We start from the raw sequence: 20,874 nt of genomic DNA on the forward strand, positions 1-20,874 counted from the left end.
CACTACCCTACACTACCCCATACTAACCCACACCATGAGACCTGGCTGTCTGAGAACCAACGGCTGGTTGCACAGGTAAACGGTGTAGTCTCTTTGGAGACAACCTCTGACAGATTCTGACAGAAACAAGGAAAAATACACGTCTCCAAGTTGGTGGCTTTAGTGCGGCATGGATTCCTTTCTAAACAAAGTTAAACAAACACTGTATAAGCAATTTGATTGGATTCAATGATTTAAAATCGATATAGTAACTATTTAGCAAAGACATTATATCTGTGTGAAAGGTGTGGATAGTGCAGGTTTTTAAGGGAAACATGTATTATTATGGACATAAATAAGTAAACACAGTGATTATCTGCCAAATACATGGACATTGTATATTGACAAACCTGCACCGTGACATGAACCCAGAGATTACACACATTTATCCATAGACCAGTGTAGCTATATGGAAAGGAAAAGTAAAAATGTTCTTCTTAAAAATGTCTTCTAAATACAATGCCCATGTAGGCAGTATCGATACAATTGATTATTTGCACTGCCGATTCGATTCTCTACTTCGATTACATTTTAGCTGTTTTCATTTCAATATACTTCGATTTTCTAAGTTAAAAACGATATTTCGATACAGTTACTATATCGTTACACTTCTATTGTTTATTCATGGACATCCAATGTGTTGGATAACCGCTAACTTCGGCTGGGACCTCCAGGCAGTATAGGCCGCCACTAAGAAGCTGTGTCTCTGTGTACTATATATAATATTTCAGATATATGTATCATATTTAATGTTGTACATTTCAGGATAACTTCGGCTGGGACCTCCAGGCAGTAGAGGCTGCCACTAAGAAGCTGTTTCTCTGTGTACATACTGTATATATTATATTTCATATTTAATGTTGTGTATTTCAGGATAACTTCGGCTGGGACCTCCAGGCCGTGGAGGCCGCCACTAAGAAGCACGAGGCCATAGAGACGGACATCACAGCCTATGAGGAGCGAGTGCAGGCCGTGGTGGGCGTGGCCAAGGAGCTGGAGGCGGAGTCTTACCAGGACATGAAGAGGGTGGCGGCCAGGAGGGACAACGTGGTCAGACTGTGGGAGTACCTGCTAGGTCTGCTAGATCTGTTATCTATCTATCTATCTATCTATCTATCTATCTATCTATCTATCTATCTATCTATCTATCTATCTATCTATCTATCTATCTATCTATTTCTAAAGTCATGTCATCAACATGCATCTGTCCCATATAGCGCCACCATCAGGCCGATTTTTGCAAAATACATTTTTGGACTCTGCTCCTACAAATTTTGCCCTAAAATCACACAAAGCGGTACACGGTATGTCTAAAGTCATGTCATCAACATGGACCTGGCCCAGTTCCCATATTCCCTCCTGATTGGATACCATTGCCTTCTAAAGTTTGTGTATGCGACTTGACTGTCGCTTATCTCCAGATTTAAAGTCTTACTGGTCTATCTGTCTGTATCTATAAATGATATATCCATCCATCTGACGTATACCAGAAATTATGGTCCCTGATTGGCTACGGGCATTCGAATATTCGGTCTAAAATCCACCGTTGATTCGAATAAATTCGAAATATTCGAATAAGTAGAGAAATTCGAAGCATTCGCAATTCGGAGCTTCTGAGCTTTTTTTCTTTTTTTTTTTACATGTTATATTCACACCAATACAGCCATTGTTGCCGTTTTTTTGGGTCGCGCGTTAACAAAGACACAAGCCTATTTGCATATCAATAGACCTGTATTAGGCGACGTTCGCGACCCCCCAAACCTGAAGCTGTTTATTCTAGACAGTCGCTTCTATCGCTTTACTGGTGGTCGTGCAGGTCCGCGTTGGTCAGGGACGTGTAGAGAATGTTAAGAGAGACAGGGGCTGACATTTCTAAAAGGGCCCTTTGGTGGACAATTCTCTCTTAAAAGGGCAGGGGCTCAAGCCCCGTTTGATGTCTGTGTGCACGTGCCTGGCGTTGGTAAAAGCGCAGAGCAGCATCGCATCGTCTATGCGAAGCGTCACAGCAGCTGTGATGGAAGTTGGAAGTGGAACAACCACGACGTGAAACGAGCAATTATAATCACACCAATGGATTATGTTTTGGTTTGAATCAGATTAGGTAGTCTACAAGAGTAGCCTAGTGTGACGGAGGGAGTTTTACCGTGAACGTGGCTGCGTGCAGGCAGACTCGTGAGAGAAGAAATCCATGCTTTTTTACATAGTGTTTTCGGTGGAGAAGTCTCGTTGTCTGCCTTCCCGTCACTACCAAATGAGTCGCCCGTTTCAGCTTGACTCGTTATCATTCTGAATCAATTAAAGTTACATTGTGTGATTAAACGTGAGCACGTTTAACTCAAGAGTTAAAGCACTGTGTCTGCTAGGCGGAGGACAGACGGTCAGTGTGAAGGGAAAGTTAAGTAGCTGGAGGTTTATTCTTCGCTGTATGTCGGTGTCGCTAAACATGCACCCTTAATCTACAAGCCCACAACGTATTGGATCAGCGACGCATTGTGGACTTATAGATCAGCCCACTTTTGCAGCGGCGAATGGAGACTTCTGCCTCGCGAGACCAGCCACCTTTTAACGTTACATGCGGCCAGAATCTCGCGAAAAGTGCGGCAGATTTGTTTTAATTAAATATAAATTAATTTGAAGCTCAATTTTTTACTTTCGAATATTCTTTTATTGTTAACATTCGAAGGAATATTCGAATATAGAATATTCGTTCACAGCTCTACTAGCTACCTACCTGCCTACCGCCCTCACATAAAAAATCACATTAATCGGTACACAGTATCTCTATAGTCATGTCATCAAGATGGATCAGTCAGATTCTTCATATTCCATCCTGATTGGCTAACATTGGCTTCCAACGTTTTCAGGAATGATCTGTTTTGAACAAAATACCTAAAATCATGAACGCAGCATGTACTTTCCGTCGAATTTTGTATGCACGTCTAGTTAGATGGGATTCCATAGAGTCACATCTACATGGTTTGAAGATCTAATTCCAAAGACAGTCAGTCTTTTACATGATTTGTAGATCTAATTCCACAGACAGTCATGCCTACATGATTTGCAGATCTAATTCCACAGACAGTCATGCCTATGTGATTTTAGATCTGATCTGGTCTGGTTTGTATATGATTAGATATGCTCCAGGGTGGATATGGCTCAGGTGATAGAGCTGGTCGCCCAATGATCCGTGGCACGACAGATCAAATCCCGGGTCCTCATATCCACATGTGGAAGTGTCTTTGGACAAGACACTGAACCCCACATTGCCTCCAATAAGTTGGTCTGGGTTAGCTTGACACTATATTTCACCTCACAATGTATGAATGAATTAACCACTGTAAAGCGCTATGAAAATGCAATTCATTAGTGTGTAGTAGTTGCACATAGTACTACTCTGACTTTCTTCTTCCGTCTTTCCAGATACACTTTATTTTTCCACGCTATCCTCCCACAGTTTTGGTGGCACACGGGCCATATGTCACATCGACCGGCATGACATTTCAAGAGTTTTCCCATTGGCTGATGTCACCATGTGTTTTCTCAAGGGTTTTCCCATTGGATAACGTCAGCGCAGACACATACACACACAGACACACAGATGTAGATGTCCCTAATGTATAGATAGAAGATAACAGTGTGGGTGTTTCATGTAGAGATAGAAGATAACAGTGTGGGTGTTTCATGTAGAGATAGAAGATAACAGTGTGGGTGTTTCATGTAGAGATAGAAGATAACAGTGTGGGTGTTTCATGTATAGATAGAACATAACAGTGTGGGTGTTTCATGTAGGGATAGAAGATAACAGTGTGGGTGTTTCATGTAGAGATAGAAGATAACAGTGTGGGTGTTTCATGTAGAGATAGAAGATAACAGTGTGGGTGTTTCATGTAGAGATAGAACATAACAGTGTGGGTGTTTCATGTAGAGATAGAAGATAACAGTGTGGGTGTTTCATGTAGAGATAGAAGATAACAGTGTGGGTGTTTTATGTAGAGATAGAAGATAACAGTGTGGGTGTTTCATGTAGAGATAGAAGATAACAGTGTGGGTGTTTCATGTAGAGATAGAAGATAACAGTGTGGGTGTTTCATGTAGAGATAGAAGATAACAGTGTGGGTGTTTCATGTAGAGATAGAAGATAACAGTGTGGGTGTTTCATGTAGAGATAGAAGATAACAGTGAGGGTGTTTCATGTAGAGATAGAAGATAACAGTGTGGGTGTTTCATGTAGAGATAGAAGATAACAGTGAGGGTGTTTCATGTAGAGATAGAAGATAACAGTGTGGGTGTTTCATGTATAGATAGAAGATAACAGTGAGGGTGTTTCGTGTAGGGATAGAAGATAACAGTGAGGGTGTTTCATGTAGGGATAGAAGATAACAGTGAGGGTGTTTCATGTAGGGATAGAAGATAACAGTGTGGGTGTTTCATGTAGAGATAGAAGATAACAGTGTGGGTGTTTCATGTAGAGATAGAAGATAACAGTGTGGGTGTTTCATGTAGAGATAGAAGATAACAGTGTGGGTGTTTCATGTAGAGATAGAAGATAACAGTGTGGGTGTTTCATGTATAGATAGAAGATAACAGTGAGGGTGTTTCATGTATAGATAGAAGATAACAGTGTGGGTGTTTCATGTATAGATAGAAGATAACAGTGTGGGTGTTTCATGTAGAGATAGAAGATAACAGTGTGGGTGTTTGTTCTTCCAGAGCTCCTGAAGGACCGGAGGAGGAGACTGGAGCTCAACCTCAACCTGCAGAGAGTCTTCCAGGAGATGCTGCACATCATGGACTGGATGGACGAGATGAAGGTATATTCATGTCCAATGTATGTTTATTTAAGTTCATAAAGTCATAAAGTATACCGTAAATAACCAATTAGAAGCCCGGGGGTTAATTTTTCGCAAAATGGGGTCAGACCCTGGGCGTTTAAAAGAGACCAGGCGGCAGTTTGCCACCGGGCGATTAATTGGTTATTTACGGTAACTAAATGCATTTGAAATGAAATAAAGATTGTTACTTTTCAGGATTCCAAAAATTGCTAAACATAATTCAGGTGTGTGTGCGTGTGTGTGTGCGCGCGCGTGTGTGTGTGTGTGTGTGTGTGTTTCTTTGTCTTTGTCGTCTCATGGTTCACCACATGCATTAATGAGTCAGCACTGGCTCCTGTGTGCTCTGGGGAAGCACACTGCTGACTCATAGAATAGTGAACAGCACCATCTAGTGGCCAACAACGAAAAGATGGAGATGTTTTGGCACACAAGTGCTATATTTAGAGCGTGTTTCCTAAACCCACCAGGCTTGAGTTAAGACCCGCCTCGCGGAAACGCCCCTCTCAATAATCTTAAGTATGAAAGTGCATATATGAACGTTAGTGCTCTTAAGTTAGTGCAAAGCAATACTGTACCTACTACCTACCGATCCATTACAATAATACACGCAGCATAATACGCCCAAAGCCATATCCAAAGGACGGAGATCTCCAATCATGGCATGGAATGTGTTATATGTGCTTTATAAATAACCATGATTTGTGGGTGCGTGTGTGTGTGCGTGCGTGCGTGCGTGCGTGCTTGTGCTTGTGCGTGCGTGCTTGTGCGTGCGTGCGTGTATGTGTGTGTGCCTGTGTGTGTGTGTGTGTGCGTGTGTGTGTGTGTGTGTGTGTGCGTCTGCGTGCGTGTGCGTCTGCGTGCGTGCGTGCGTGCGTGCGTGCGTGCATGGTTGTGTGTGTGTAGATGCTGCTGCTGTCCCAGGACTACGGAGCTCACCTCCTGGGTGTGGAGGACCTGCTCCAGAAACATGCTCTGGTTGAAGCTCACATCTCCGTGCAGGCAGAGAGGGTCCGGCAGGTCAACACCAACGCCCAGAGATGCTCCATCAGCGGAGACGGTGAGAAACTATCGTCTATAACGGGTCTTTTAACGTTTTCAGGCCTAGTTGAGAGAGATGAAGCAGGGACCCCCACAACCTGTAGATTCCATATAGTTTCCTTCTTAGCACAATCATCAGTATATTTGGATGCATGTCAATTTCAGATATTTAACCACTTGAACCGTCAATGCTTAATAAACTTGACCTTTCACTCTGTACTTAGTCTGCTCTTTTTCCCTATTCCATATTTTATTTATTATTTATTCCATTCTATGTCAGCAATCTGGCCAGCCATCGTCAAAGAAAAGGTCCTTTTCACTTAACTGGAGCTCAGTTAGTCTGTTCTTGAGAGATTACTATGTCAGTGGTTCTCAAACCTTTTCATGTGAAGGACCCCCAAAATGATATTTATTTGGCCACGTTCCCCCATCTCAAAATATTTAGTTCCAGGGACCACCCAGTAGCAAAATTTGAGTTACAAACGTTTGCTTTGAAAATACATTATTCAAAGATTTGCACACATTTTTTCAAAAATAGCAGATCTACACGCTCGCAGCCGCGCTGTGAGCTTGTATATCTGCTATTTTTCACTGGTTAAAGCATTCAATTCTAGGCCTAAATGGGTTAAACCCATACTTTGACCATGGTTAAACCTACTGACTAAACTAGTTGTATTATCTCTGTGTAGGTTATAAGCCCTGCGACCCCCAGGTGATCGAGGACAGGGTGTTTTAATTAGCTATATAACTGTTAATGAACTAGTTTTATTATCTCTGTGCAGGTTATAAGCCCTGCGACCCCCAGGTGATCGAGGACAGGGTGTCCCACATGGAGTTCTCCTACCAGGAGCTGTCCCAGCTGGCTGCAGAGCGCCGGGCCAGGCTGGAGGAATCCAAACGCCTCTGGAAGTTCTACTGGGACATGAGCCAGGAAGAGACTTGGATCAGAGAGAAGGTTAGTTCTATATGAGCCAATAGGAGAGAAGGTTAGTTCTATATGAGCCAATAGGAGAGAAGGTTAGTTCTATATGAGCCAATTGGAGAGAAGGTTAGTTCTATATGAGCCAATAGGAGACCTGGATCAAAGAGAAGGTTAGTTCTACTGGGACATGAGCCAGGAAGAGACCTGGATCAGAGAGAAGGTTAGTTCTATATGAGCCAATAGGAGAGGAGGTTAGTTCTATATGAGCCAATAGGAGAGGAGGTTAGTTCTATATGAGCCAATAGGAGAGAAGGTTAGTTATATATGAGCCAATAGGAGAGAAGGTTAGTTCTATATGAGCCAATAGGAGAGAAGGTTAGTTATATATGAGCCAATAGGAGACCTGGATCAGAGAGAAGGTTAGTTCTATATGAGCCAATAGGAGAGAAGGTTAGTTATATATGAGCCAATAGGAGAGAAGGTTAGTTCTATATGAGCCAATAGGGGACCTGGATCATCATCTAACATGCAGCTTTCATGTGTTTCTTCGGTCTATGCACAGATCGCTTTAAAACACGCAGTAGGGTCTAAGAATATGAGAAAAGAAAATGGACCGTCGAGATAATCTGTTCCATAGTTCTGTCCAGTTGAATGGAGCTTGGTTCCTTTGGGAACCCAGAGAGGAATGCATAGACACCAGTGGTGAAAGTGAGCCGGAACGCCGTTCCGTTAAGAGGAGGTGAAGGCTCTGTCAAAATCCCAAATTAAATAACCTGCCACAAATGCACGTCCAAGAAGAAAACAATCTACTAATGTCAGATTTACATACACAAGGGTAGGCCTACTAATTACATTTTCTAATGAAGTGCTTCTGAATTGTCCCAGTGTGTTTATGTCAGCATAATCCACACGGTTTTCTTTTGTGTGTTTGTCTGTTTGACATGGAGCGACTTGAATGAATGAATGAATGGTTTTTATTTCGGTTCAAGGTTAAAATCATTGTAAAAACAATAACAACACAAAATAAAAAAATAAACAATAATTCAACCGAAAAGGACTAGGCAGAAGCCGAAGCTTATAGTGCCTACCCTTTTTGTCCTTTCTATAATTTTAAATTCTTAAATCATAAACAAAGTCATTGTAATGCTATAACAAAACAACACAAAAAACAAAAGAAAAAATGTAACAATTTGCGTTTCTCGCATTAATATAATATTTCATCTTTTACAAAACAGTTTTATACATATTTACTACATTATCTTTAAAGTTTTTCTTTAACAGGTAAATAGAACTACACATTTTAAGGTCATTATGACAATTATTCCATATTTCTCGTGCTCTAAATGATGTACATCTCTTCTTAATGTTTGTTCTAGGAGTCTCCATTTCAAACAAGCTTTTGGCCCTCAGCTCATACTTGGTTTCTTTGATTTGGAACAATTTCTGAATGCAGAATGGCAGTGATTTAAGCTGTGCTTTGAATGCTAATAAGACTGTTTTCTGATCAACTATGTCATAGAATTTCATGATGTTATACTTGTCGCGTCAATGTCCGCATGCGAGTGTAACTAAAGCAATGGGGATCAGTTCACTTTGCAGGTTGGAGATTCGGTGTGTTTGCATGCAAATTAACGCTGGATGAAGTAGGCAGGCTCTACGACAAATTACATTTCACCAACATTCCACATGTTTTTGTTGGCTGACAGATGGACACATTATCAGCAACGTTATTTCTGATTGTTACAAATCACATGTGTTCTACTTTTATGGGAAGAAAAAAGAAAACAAACAAGAGGGGAAATAAAAACAAATACCAGCGAATTTTGCTGAAGCACAATATGCAACACCAAATCTGTCAGATATGTTTAAGACTTGGTAACTTGACTAGACTACAACGTTGTCGATAACAACATCGAATAATGACTTTGATATTCGAATATTCTGTGAATGCCCTATTTGGTGCAGGACACTTTAATACAAGAATCTATCTATACATTTCTGCCATCACAGCCCTTGTTCTCTCCACGTGTCCATAACGTTTTCATTCTGGCCGTGTGTTTCCTGTTTCCTGTCCAGGAGAGCATCGTGCGGTCGGAGGAGCGTGCTCGTGACCTGACGGGGGCGCTGCGGCTGCTCTCGCAGCACCGCGCCTTCGAGGACGAGATGACTGGCAGGGGGGCGGGGCTCAGGACCACCGTGGCCGAGGGGCGGAGCCTGGCGCTGGCGCCCGGACACCTGGGCGTGGCCAAGATACAGGAGCGAATCGCAGAGCTGGAGGCCCAGTGGGCGGGGCTAGAGGCGCTGGCCGCAGAGAGGTAAAAGAACCAGAGCAGTGTAAGGAGAGTGGCGACACTTCCGTCAAGTCTATTTACTCTATGGTGGGAAGCTAACTTAGCCTAGCCTACGCAAGCGCACACATGCACGCATGGAGCCTGTTCTCATTCCTAGCGAGCCTCTGCCCCGTCCGCCCCCATTCTTTTTCACTTCTTTTAATAATGTTATCTACCTTAGATAAGCCCGCGACTGCGTTAAAATGGTGAAAAAGACGATTGTGATTTGGTCTACTTACCAGTGAATTAATGACTGGGCTAGAATGGGGGCGGACGGGGCAGAGGCTCGCTAGGACTCCATGCGAAGCCACTTCTAGTCTGCGGCGAGTCGCACTCTCATTACACTGCTCTGAAAAAGAATATTCACCTTATTCCTGGCCATCTCCAGGGCGCTGCCATTGCCTTTCTGCTTCAGTCAACATCTCCTCACTTCCTCCCTAGTAAGGAAGTGAACAGGGAATCGGTGTGTGGCCACATTTTGCCAAAGAAAGCGGCCAGGTCTATGAAAATAAGCCCTATAGAAGCAACTAGGCTCCGTTTTACAACTTTACATTAACTGTTCTGCTGCCGTTGACAATCCTCACCGTCATTGAAAGGGTTAAAACCATGGTGCCGTTGACGGTGAGGACTGTCAATCTTACTGTATATACAGTAAAGGTATTATTACTTACTGTACGTCGCTCCGCACCCGCCTGCATTGGTAATGTCCGCGATTTGTTTACAACGCACATCGGGCGTGCACGCGAATTGAACGTCCTCCATAGTAAATCCATTGAGAGGCCCATATAGAGACTTCATTTACTCAAAAGAGACATTCTTATACAAAGGGTGGTCTCCATACTGTACACAAATACACTCGGCTGGGCGCAGCCATGTTTCCCTTCTGGACCCACACTGTCATGTGACTAGATGACGTAATCGTTGCCGTCAAGTGATAATCCAAAAAAAAAAAAAACAACCCCCTTCCGGCCCTTCAAAATAATAGCGGCGGCCTACGGAGGAAACGACGCGGCACCAAGGCACCAAGCAAACTTCAGATTAAAAGGCAGTAATTGTGTTAATGGCTATCTACAAATAGCAGATCACGATGTGACAGCATTGGAGAAGGACCTCCACGTGTCCTACAGTTCTAATAATAATAATAATAACTAGAAATACTGTTCCTACGAAACAGTGTGGGCTGCTCCTGACTATATTCTACAGCGTGCTGACTGTCATGTGAAGCTCAACCAACACTCCAGCTAACACCACTCCTAGATGTTTTTCCACAACTCGACTGCGACGGAACTCACTCTATAAATAATGAAGATAACATGGTGTTCTCGCCTTTCAGGCGAGCCCACAATAATAATAATAAATCTATGTCTTCGGGAAAGCACACGGGCGTCAATTGGGTATGGCGGGGGGTATGCAGCTGCCATGCCCTGGTTCCAGGGGGAAAAATAAAAGTTACCTTTAAATATAAATCCATGAATGTCTCTTTGTCTATCTGTATTATGTTGTTAAATTACAGTAAAATAACTACAAAATGTAACAAAATGGTCACTTTAACAAGGTATCGTGGTACGTTTACTAACATGCCAAGTTTAGCTGCACTTGAACAACCGTTCCAGGCTGCCATATCCAGCCCAAGAAACCATAGAAACGGGGGGAAATAGAATGTACTTCTTAAGGTATGGTAACATGACTGGTGTCGTGCGAGTGCAAGACACCAGTCATGTTGCCATGCCTTAGCTTTTTCTGAACTGACGCCACTGGGGAAGCAGCGTTGGAACAGGACCTGCATGTCCAACACTTCTAATAACAATAATAATAATGATGATGATGATGATGATGATGATGATGATGATGATGATGATGCTGCATAATAATACATCTATGTCTTCAGGAAAGCAGCGTTGGAGCAGGATCTGCGGGTCCAGCAGTTCTAATAATAATAACAATAATAATAATAATGATGATGATGATGATGATGATAATAATACATCTATATCTTCAGGAAAGCAGCGTTGGAGCAGGATCTGCGGGTCCAGCAGTTCCATGCAGACGCAGACGATGTGGACGCCTGGACTCTGGACGCTCTGAGGAGAGTTTCATCTGTGGAGACTGGAAACGATGAGTTCTCTACTCAGGTTAGTATTATTAATATGATAATAACTACTGTACATAATGTACTGGATATGATGTGTTCTTTACTGTGTTTATTATTAATATGATAATAACTACTGTACATAATGTACTGGAAATGATGAGTTATACACTCAGGTTAGTATTATTAATATGATAATAACTACTGTACATAATGTACTGGAAACGATGAGTTATACACTCAGGTTAGTATTATTAATATGATAATAACTACTGTACATAATGTACTGGAAACGATGAGTTATACACTCAGGTTAGTATTATTAATAACTATAACCATATGAGAATAACTACATGATGTGTTCTTTACTCTGTTTATTGTTACAATGAACCAAAACTAACTATAATCATAAGTACAGTATGTGTGTCTTTTAATGGACAACTTAGTTTTTTTTTACAACTAAGGTTCATATTTTAGATGCTTTTGATTTCTGTGGCAGGGGGCATGCCCCCACCCACTGAAATCAAAATCGCTAAACGTGCTAAAAGATAGAACACTGTAAATGAAAATATTTTAACACTCATCTTTTCTTTTCTCTAAAATATGAAATCTTGTTGTAAAAAAAAAACAAAGTTGTCCTTTAAGGTATATAAAGTTAGCCTGATTTCAGACTCAGCTCACGCTTTAGTCTGAAACTGTGCCCCATTCTGAGCGATTTACGGGGGAGGGACTTTTTTGCGAGCGTGCACGCGCGCGAGTGATCGAGACGCACGGTGGACACGACGCACGGTCGCGGAGTGTGTGTGTGTGTGTGCACGGTCGCGGAGTGTGTGTGTGTGTGTGTGTGTGTGTGTGTGTGTGTGTGTCTCTGTCAGCCAGTGACTGCTTCCACACAGAACTGCGACCAGAAACATGTAATCAACATTAACAGTTTGGTGAAATAAGTGCGCGCGCGCGTGTGTGTGTGTGTGCCTTCCTCAGCCTGCCTGTGTGTGTGAACTTCGTTTGAATCGTTTCAACTGCTGCGCGGATTGGATATTCGTTAGACCCACCCCCACCCCCCGCGCTCATTGGAGCAGCCGAAAATAAAAACCGATTCATGTACTCAGCTCCAGACCAGAGAAAGAGTCCACTCTGAGAGTGGGCGGGGTCTATGGTCTGGAAGCAGGCTAATATAAAGTAATAACTCATTGACTGCTCTATCACGAGTTTCCCGAGTTATTCAGGTTCGTTCACGTATTATAAAAAACTATAATAAAGTACAGATTGATAGTTTAGTCAATATAGTAAATGTATATCTTTAATGACCTTGTTGTCCTTACATCAGGCTCTGGTGAGGAAACACAAAGATGCAGCAGCCGAGGTGGAGACGTATAGATCTGTTATCGACGCTCTGATGGAGCAATCTGCTGCCCTGCCTGAAGACCAGGTACACACACGCACGCAAGCGCGCGCGCACGCACACACACACACACACACACACACACACACACACACACACACACACACACACACACACACACACACACACACACACACACACACACACACACACGTTTTGCTACAGATATATTGTACAAAATGAGTCGACAATATTAATACGAGAATCACATGAAGAGATAACCCTGAATGAGCCTTACAGGTCTGTAACTCTTGAGTGTGTTCAAATGGAACCAAATGGACCTGTAAGGGTCCATTTGTACAATGAGTTAAGTGTCATACTTAGTGTCATAGTAAATCATCTTCTCATACATAGTGTCATAGTAAATCATCTTCTCATAGTAAATCATCAGTGTCATACTTAGTGTCATAGTAAATCATCAGTGTCATACTTAGTGTCATAGTAAATCATCATTGTCATACTTAGTGTCATAGTAAATCATCAGTGTCATACATAGTGTCATAGTAAATCATCAGTCTCATACTTAGTGTCATAGTAAATCATCAGTGTCATACATAGTGTCATAGTAAATCATCAGTGTCATACTTAGTGTCATAGTAAATCATCAGTGTCATACTTAGTGTCATAGTAAATCATCAGTGTCATACATAGTGTCATAGTAAATCATCAGTGTCATACTTAGTGTCATAGTAAATCATCAGTGTCATACTTAGTGTCATAGTAAATCATCAGTGTCATACTTAGTGTCATAGTAAATCATCAGTGTCATACATAGTGTCATAGTAAATCATCAGTGTCATACTTAGTGTCATAGTAAATCATCAGTCTCATACATAGTGTCATAGTAAATCATCAGTGTCATACATAGTGTCATAGTAAATCATCAGTGTCATACATAGTGTCATAGTAAATCATCAGTCTCATACTTAGTGTCATAGTAAATCATCAGTGTCATACATAGTGTCATAGTAAATCATCAGTGTCATACTTAGTGTCATAGTAAATCATCAGTGTCATACATAGTGTCATAGTAAATCATCAGTGTCATACTTAGTGTCATAGTAAATCAGTGTCATACATGTATTAAGGGAAAGTTAGCCTCGTGCTGGACCAATCTGGGAACTAAATCATTTCCAATATCTTTCTTCACAAATGTGTTCATAAAGGTGTATCACCTCTGAACTTTCTCAATCACAACTCCCTTCGAAAACTTTGTGGGAGCCAATCAAAGTTGCGTGTATCCCGAGGCCCCTGGGATTAAAGGAGGAAAATTTTAAATAGTGTCAATATGAACGTATGAAGTGTGTAATTAGGGTATTTTGGGGCTGGTGAATCCATTCCAACCATTAGTTATCAGTAAAAATGATCACTTATATCCCGATTTAGGGAGTCTTACTGGTAAACTATGTGTTCTTCAGGTTGGAGGTTGTCTCCATAGAGGAGTTACAGTGATAAACTATGTGTTCCTGTCATATCCTATGAAACCATATTCACCAAATATTGTCATGAATTACATAGTGGAAGGCTGGTATTTGCATAGATTTAACTCAATCTGTCTGTCTCTTACTGGTCTTATTTACATTTACCACGTAGGGTTCCTGGGTGGGGCAAAGTTGTCACTTTCCTGTCTTTGTAGGAACACCTGTTGTGTGCTAGAAGGCCACATATGCATTGAGTAGATCTATAGATCATGTTGAGTAATCAACATGTCTGGGGGATGACCGTATGTGTCTCAGCTAACTTTGGAAAGAATATAAAGAGTGACCAAAATGTTGTATTGGGTGTGCTTCCATGGGAGGCCGGAGGGCTGCTGCACCTCTGTGGCTCCATACATCTATACAATACAAAACCAAGATGGAACACTGAACCATCTCTGCTCCGTCTGCATTCCTGCCTGCCTTCAATTGTCTATTTCTCAACAAGTTGAGAAATAGTTAAACTCATAGTCTTTAACTCATTAAAAGCCTCAGAAATTAACGGATTAAAATATCCAGAGTGCCCCCCCCCCCCGGCCCCATTCACTCCCGTTATCTTATTTTGAAGGCCAGAAGTCCACGCGCTGATTACTTCCGGTCTGACGTCATCGCATCCTGCGCCGGAACCGATCGTTGTTATGTGGTGCCATGCTGGATTGCATCGGAGTATTTATACATGTGTTATATAAGCGAGCATCTGCCTCCATCTTCGCTTCTAAAGTGTAGTTTTGAGATAATGGACATTAAAGATGAGATCCCCCGTCCACCTCAATGTTATGGGATTACTATTTTGTGCTCGTGGAGCCGTGATGATGACAAATCAGTGACGAATTTCGTCTCCGGAGCTTCGGCCATTCTACTCGGTATTGTACTCGCCGTTACAGTAATAGATTACTTTTCGCGAGATATCTCGCGATCGGCACTACTAGTACTCGAGTACTTTTCGCGAGACATCTCGCGGTTGGCACTAAATCGGTTAATATACTTCATTCCTCAGGTTGGGGGTCGTCTCCAGTGCATAGAGGAGCGCTACAGTGATAAACTATGTGTTCCACAGGTTGGAGGACGTCTCCAGTGCATGGAGGAGCGCTACAGTGATAAACTATGTGTTCTACAGGTTGGAAGTCGTCTCCAGTGCATAGAGGAGCGCTACAGTGATAAACTATGTGTTCCACAGGTTGGAAGTCGTCTCCAGTGCATGGAGGAGCGCTACAGTGAGGTGGTGGAGCTCTCCAGGCTGAGACGCCAGGCTCTGCAGGATGCTCTGTCTCTCTACAAGATGCTCTCCGAGGCCGACGCCCAGGAGAGGTGGATCTCTGACAAGGAGCAGTGGCTCAACGCCATGACCATCCCTGAGAGGCTGGAGGATCTGGAGGTCATCCAGCACAGGTAGGGACGGGGCTGAGGAGCTCGTTAAAAACCCACTCAGAACGGGTACACATTATTGTGTATCATTATTTTATGTTTAACTATTGAAACATAGCAGATCTACAAGCTCACAGCGCGGCTGCGAGCTTGTAGATCTGCTATTTTGAAAAATCGTGAAAATTAGAATTTTGACCCGATTCTATAAGTGTCTTTTGAATCCTTCTAAGATTTTTTTGAAAACCCCTATGTTTCTATGTCAGCAATCTGGCCAGCCATCGTCAAAGAAAAGGTCCTTTTCACTTAACTGGAGCTCAGTTAGTCTGTTCTTGAGAGACTACTATGTCAGTGGTTGCTGTGGTTCTCAAACCTTTTCATGGACCCCCAAAATGATATGTATTTGGCCACGGACCCCCATCTCAAAATATCTAGTTCCAGGGACCTTCCAGAAGCAAAATTTGACTTACAAACGTTCGCTTTGAAAATACATATTCAAAGATTTGCACACATTTTCACGACTTTTTCAAAAATAGCAGAGCTTGTATATCTGCTATTTTTCACTGGTTAAAGCATTCAATAATTCTAGGCCTAAATGGGTTAATCTGTATTATAATGAGCACCTTATTGATCCTGCTTATCCAGCCTACTGTTGAGTGTTTTCTAATATTTTGTGGAAAGATGTGAGACGACAAATTCTGAACATAACCGGTATCTTTTTTTATTGGCCAGTTGTTGTGACTGTGAGTTTGTGGCTGACCACCATCTATGAAAATAACAATTGACGACTATTTTAGGCCGGGTGGGGCCTAAAATGTATGCTAATTGACCTTTTGTCAAGTCCTGCCCCTCTTCACACCCATTGGTTGCAAACCTGTTTTTTTTTTCAGTTGCTTCGTATTGTTATTTTGTGTATTCAATTCTCAATTGAATAATCTTTAATTCTTTAATCTTGGTTTCACTAAAAAGGAGCCTCTCAGATGCAGTATAGTGACTGGGCATGTTTTTAAATGTTTTTAATTCTCCTAAAACAATGTTTTAGCAAGGCAGATAGAGCCTGCTGGTTGGTCAGTCAGGGACCAATCAGAAGGCTGACACAAGGTGAATTGGTCGAGTCGGCCCAGTAAAATCCCGATTAAGGCCAGGCTTAAAAAAAAATTCAAACGCTAATTATACGACACCTCACAACCCGAAAGAAAATGTATTCTCATCAAATGGGAATGGAATATTCTCTTCTCTTCCAAAGGAGTTGTTTTACATTAGGATTTTTCTTATTTTTTTTTAAGTGAATGAGCCGTCGCTCCGAACATCAGTGGAATGTTCCTGTCCATGTTAACGTGTCGTTGTGTTTTGTCCGCAGGTTCGAGAGCCTGGAGCCGGAGATGAACAGCCAGGCGTCGCGCGTTGCGGTGGTCAACCAGATCGCCAGACAGCTGACCCACAACGGACATCCTTCTGAACACAACATCAAGACACAACAGGACCAACTCAACAACAGGTAAATACATACTTTTACCCAAGTAGGGTCTCCAGGTGATTAACTTAATGTGTAACATTGTTTTCTCTCTCAACAGTAAACAAACCAACATACAGTTTAAGTGTATAGAGGGCATCTGCACATTTCTATAGTGGCAATTTAAGGACTTTTTAATACCTTTTTTTTAAGACAAATTAAACATTGATCAAATTGTCAAATATTAGAGGCAGAAATTGTGAAAATAGACGATCTACATGCTCACAATGTCTCTCGTTGCAAGGCGTTGTGAGCATGTAGATCTGCTATTTTCACAATAGAACCGTGTTATACAAAATGTAATGGCTCAACTCTTAGTGCTCGTCAGGGTGGGGGGGTCCCCTGTTAAAGTATGATCATTTTGGGGGTCGCAGCCTGAAAAGGTTAAGAACCACTGGGCTAGACCACACTTGCATCGATCACATCACACTTCATTTATGGTGCTTGCGTGTCTTCTGCTCCTCCACCACTAGGTGGAGCCAGTTCCGTGAGCTGGTGGACCAGAAGAAGGAGTCCCTGAACTCTGCGCTGGGGGTGCAGAACTACCATCTGGACTGTAACGAGACCAAGTCCTGGATCCGAGAGAAGACCAAGGTGTTACACCGTTATCTGTTACCTGCTAACTCTGTTACACTTTTATCAGTTACCTTAACACTGTTACACTGATATCTGTTACCTGTTAAAGGACAACTCCACCCTAAATAACATCTAGGCTAATTGCCCTATTTATATTGATCCAAAATGACTGTCCATGGGGTCTGTTAGGCAGAAATTATCCTGTTGTCCAGTTTCCCCAGCAGAACTCGGCAGCTCTCATAGCATAGAGTGGAGCCCATAATCGCTTTTATACTATTTGTTCTGTGAAAAAAAGAATATCACTTTTGACCGCAACAAATATAGCATGCTTCTACACTGGACTAGTGAACTGCGCCTGCTGCTACGTTTTAAGAGTCATGGCAGCATGTGTGCGTAGTGCGTACACACCTGTATAACCAAGAGGTGTAATAAAGACGTTGTGTTGTGCAGGTGATCGAGTCCACCCAGGAGCTGGGCAACGACCTGACGGGGGTGATGGCGCTGCAGAGGAAGCTGTGCGGCATGGAGAGAGACCTGGCCGCCATCGAGGCCAAGCTGGGAGACCTGAAGCAGGAGGCCGTCAGGCTGGGACAGGAGCACCCTGAGCAGGAGAGCGCCATCTCTGGTCGACTGGAGGAGATACACGCTGTCTGGGAGGAGATGAAGGTTTGTGTTATTCTTTTTGCCAAGCGACGCCTCTGGGGCACGGTGGTGCAGTCTGTAGCGCTAGATAGATAGATATAGATAGATAGATACCTTTATTATCCCAAGGGGGAAAATTAGTTGCCCAGAGGCAGCACAGCAGTATAAGGTTATTTACAAAGTTACAGAGAAGTATGAAAAAGATAAAAAGAAAAAACAAGAACAGAGTACAGAAAGTGTACAGGGCTAACATAACACAGTGTAATTATCATTTTGGTGCACAATGCACATGCAGTGTCTGCAAACAAGCAGGTGACGTTAATCATAATATGGGCGATAAATGCATTCTTTGGCCGATTAAAATATCATCCAAGGTGGCCAAGTGGAAACCCAGGCCATGTGCTCACAACAGGTTGCTAAAGCCAAACCAAAAGTCTCCCGAGAAGCCTGTCCTAGACGGGAGTCTGCGGACTTAAAAACGGATGATGGTTAGTTTGTTAATTAGTTAATGAGGTAGTAACCAGGCCTGGAATTTCGTCATTTTAGGGCAAGGTGTCCTAAAATGGTGGTGTCCATTTTTTGGAGGACACAAAGGCTAAATGCCAGGACAGGAAGGCCATCAAATGAAACAAGATTTTAGTCCATTAAAAGAATTTGTTGAATTTAAGGGTTAGGGATGATAACCTAATCTGCAGTGAAATAGATAAATAATGATATTTACCAGTTAGACTCCCTAATCGGGAGTTAAGCGACCGTGAGGTCGCAGCGTGATTTTAGGCCAAAATGTGTAGGAGCTAACCTGACTTTCGCCAGATAGTTGCAGCAGTGCGTAACGCTCTGCCTTACATCTGGGCTCTCTCGGGCAGACTCGATGTAAGGGGCGGGCCATTTTTTGAATTTCTGTAGCAGGTGATTGGATGTGGCCGTTTCTATCACAGTCTGGGAGTGCCAACTCCAACCACTCATATTGGCCTGTCTGCATGACGTTGCACCCAGAATCTGCCTCCTGGGTTTCCACGTGGTCTGCAATCAGACTCTATTGGCTCAGAGCCGCTCAGAGCCCGCCCATAGCTGCCGCTGATTGGTCCGGCCCGGGACTTTACGAGTGTTATCAACTCTGGCCGAGCAAGCCCAGATGGTAAAAGCAGAGCGTTATATACGCAATGCTGCCACCATCTGGCGAAAGTCAGGTTATGTAGGAGCAGTGTCCAAAAATGTGTTTGAAAAAATCGGCCTGACGGTGGCGCTATATGGGACAGATCCATGTTGATGAGATGAGTGTAGACATACTGTGTACCGATTTGCGTGATTTTAGGGCAAAATCTGTAGGAGCAGTGTCCAAAAATGTGTTTGAAAAAATCGGCCTGATGGTGGCGCTATATGGGACAGATCCATGTTGATGACATGAGTGTAGACATACTGTGTAGCGATTTGCGTGCTTTTAGGGCAAAATCTGTAGGAGTAGTGTCCAAAAATGTGTTTTAAAAAATCGGCCTGAAGGTGGCGCTAAATGGGACAGATCCATGTTAATGACATGAGTGTAGAGCAAGTGTGTACCGATTTGCGTGATTTTAGGGCAAAATTTGTTGGAGCAGTGTCAAAAAATGTGTTTGAAAAAGTCGGCCTGATGGTGGCGCTATATGGGACAGATCCATGTTGATGACATATACTGTGTAGCGATTTGCGTGATTTGGTTTGAGGGGCACAAGGCCAAACTGAGGGGCAACGACGGCCATGGCCTTCATGGCCTCTATGAAATTGGTAGTAAGGGAGGGGTCGTTTTTTATTGAGGGGTGTTACTGGAGGAAAATAGGGGAGGGTCATGCTATTTCAATTTCAGTCCTAGGGAGGGTCTGCTGATTTCACTTTGAATTCAAGGGAGGGTCATGCAATTTTTCAAAAGCAAACAATGGCTCCAGAGGTACAGGCACTTATGCAACCATTGTCAACAGCCTTCTGCTTCATTTAATGACAAACCCTGGGTGCCATCCCTGGAAATGTCCCACAGTCACTGCAGTTAGTGTGAATGAACTGAAGTGGCTGTGTTTATACTACAATGTATTTTCCTAAAACAATGGAGAGCTGTAAGGCAGCAACAATGGTTGTCAGAACTGTATCCCCCCTCCCTAAAGTAAAAAGTGAAAAGGTGCTAAAAATAATTAACGACCGCTCGTTGAAAATGCGCATTTGACACAGATTTGACGACAGGCAATCAACAGCACAAAATGAATGGCAGCAGTTACAAGCCTTCTCTGTGTTGTGCACATGTGTCAACTGTTTAATCTGTAACCTAGATGTCAAATAACCTGTTCTCAACCTGTGAGAACTTCTCACCTTTTATGTGATGTCCACGTTGACTTTTACACTAGCAGCACTATAGGCTACTCACTGTGTGTTACTTTAGTTTGGAGGGTGTGTTAGTTTATATTTGGAAATGTGTTTTTGGGATGAAGTGCAGCTGGGATCTCAATGCATTATATTAGCCTATTCATTATTGTTCATTGCTGCTGCCGCCCGCACCCGTTTTAACCATAAAAAAATCCTAATTATTTACAGTAAAAAAAGAAAGAAAGAAAAAAAATCTCTGTTCTGTTCTCGCCACTGGTTAGGAATATAATAATATAGGTTTTATAGGCATAATTTTACTGTGGTAA

General features: G+C 42.5%; 1 protein-coding gene across 1 annotated transcript in view; it reads left to right on the top strand.

Annotated features, from left to right (window-relative positions):
• Window positions 1-20,874, top strand: part of LOC308282508 (spectrin beta chain, non-erythrocytic 1-like) — a 96,731-nt gene that overhangs the window by 24,515 nt on the left and 51,342 nt on the right. The window contains exons 11-21 of the mRNA XM_080722873.1: window positions 913-1,114; window positions 4,750-4,850; window positions 5,775-5,928; window positions 6,692-6,864; window positions 8,908-9,146; window positions 11,161-11,293; window positions 12,578-12,679; window positions 15,305-15,516; window positions 16,850-16,987; window positions 17,476-17,596; window positions 18,029-18,244. Of these exons, the coding sequence (XP_080578999.1) occupies window positions 913-1,114; window positions 4,750-4,850; window positions 5,775-5,928; window positions 6,692-6,864; window positions 8,908-9,146; window positions 11,161-11,293; window positions 12,578-12,679; window positions 15,305-15,516; window positions 16,850-16,987; window positions 17,476-17,596; window positions 18,029-18,244 (1,791 nt within the window). The remainder of the gene's footprint in view (window positions 1-912; window positions 1,115-4,749; window positions 4,851-5,774; window positions 5,929-6,691; window positions 6,865-8,907; window positions 9,147-11,160; window positions 11,294-12,577; window positions 12,680-15,304; window positions 15,517-16,849; window positions 16,988-17,475; window positions 17,597-18,028; window positions 18,245-20,874) is intronic.

Source organism: Nannobrachium achirus, assembly GCF_963921795.1.
Source record: "Nannobrachium achirus genome assembly, chromosome: 3".
NCBI lineage: Eukaryota > Metazoa > Chordata > Actinopteri > Myctophiformes > Myctophidae > Nannobrachium > Nannobrachium achirus.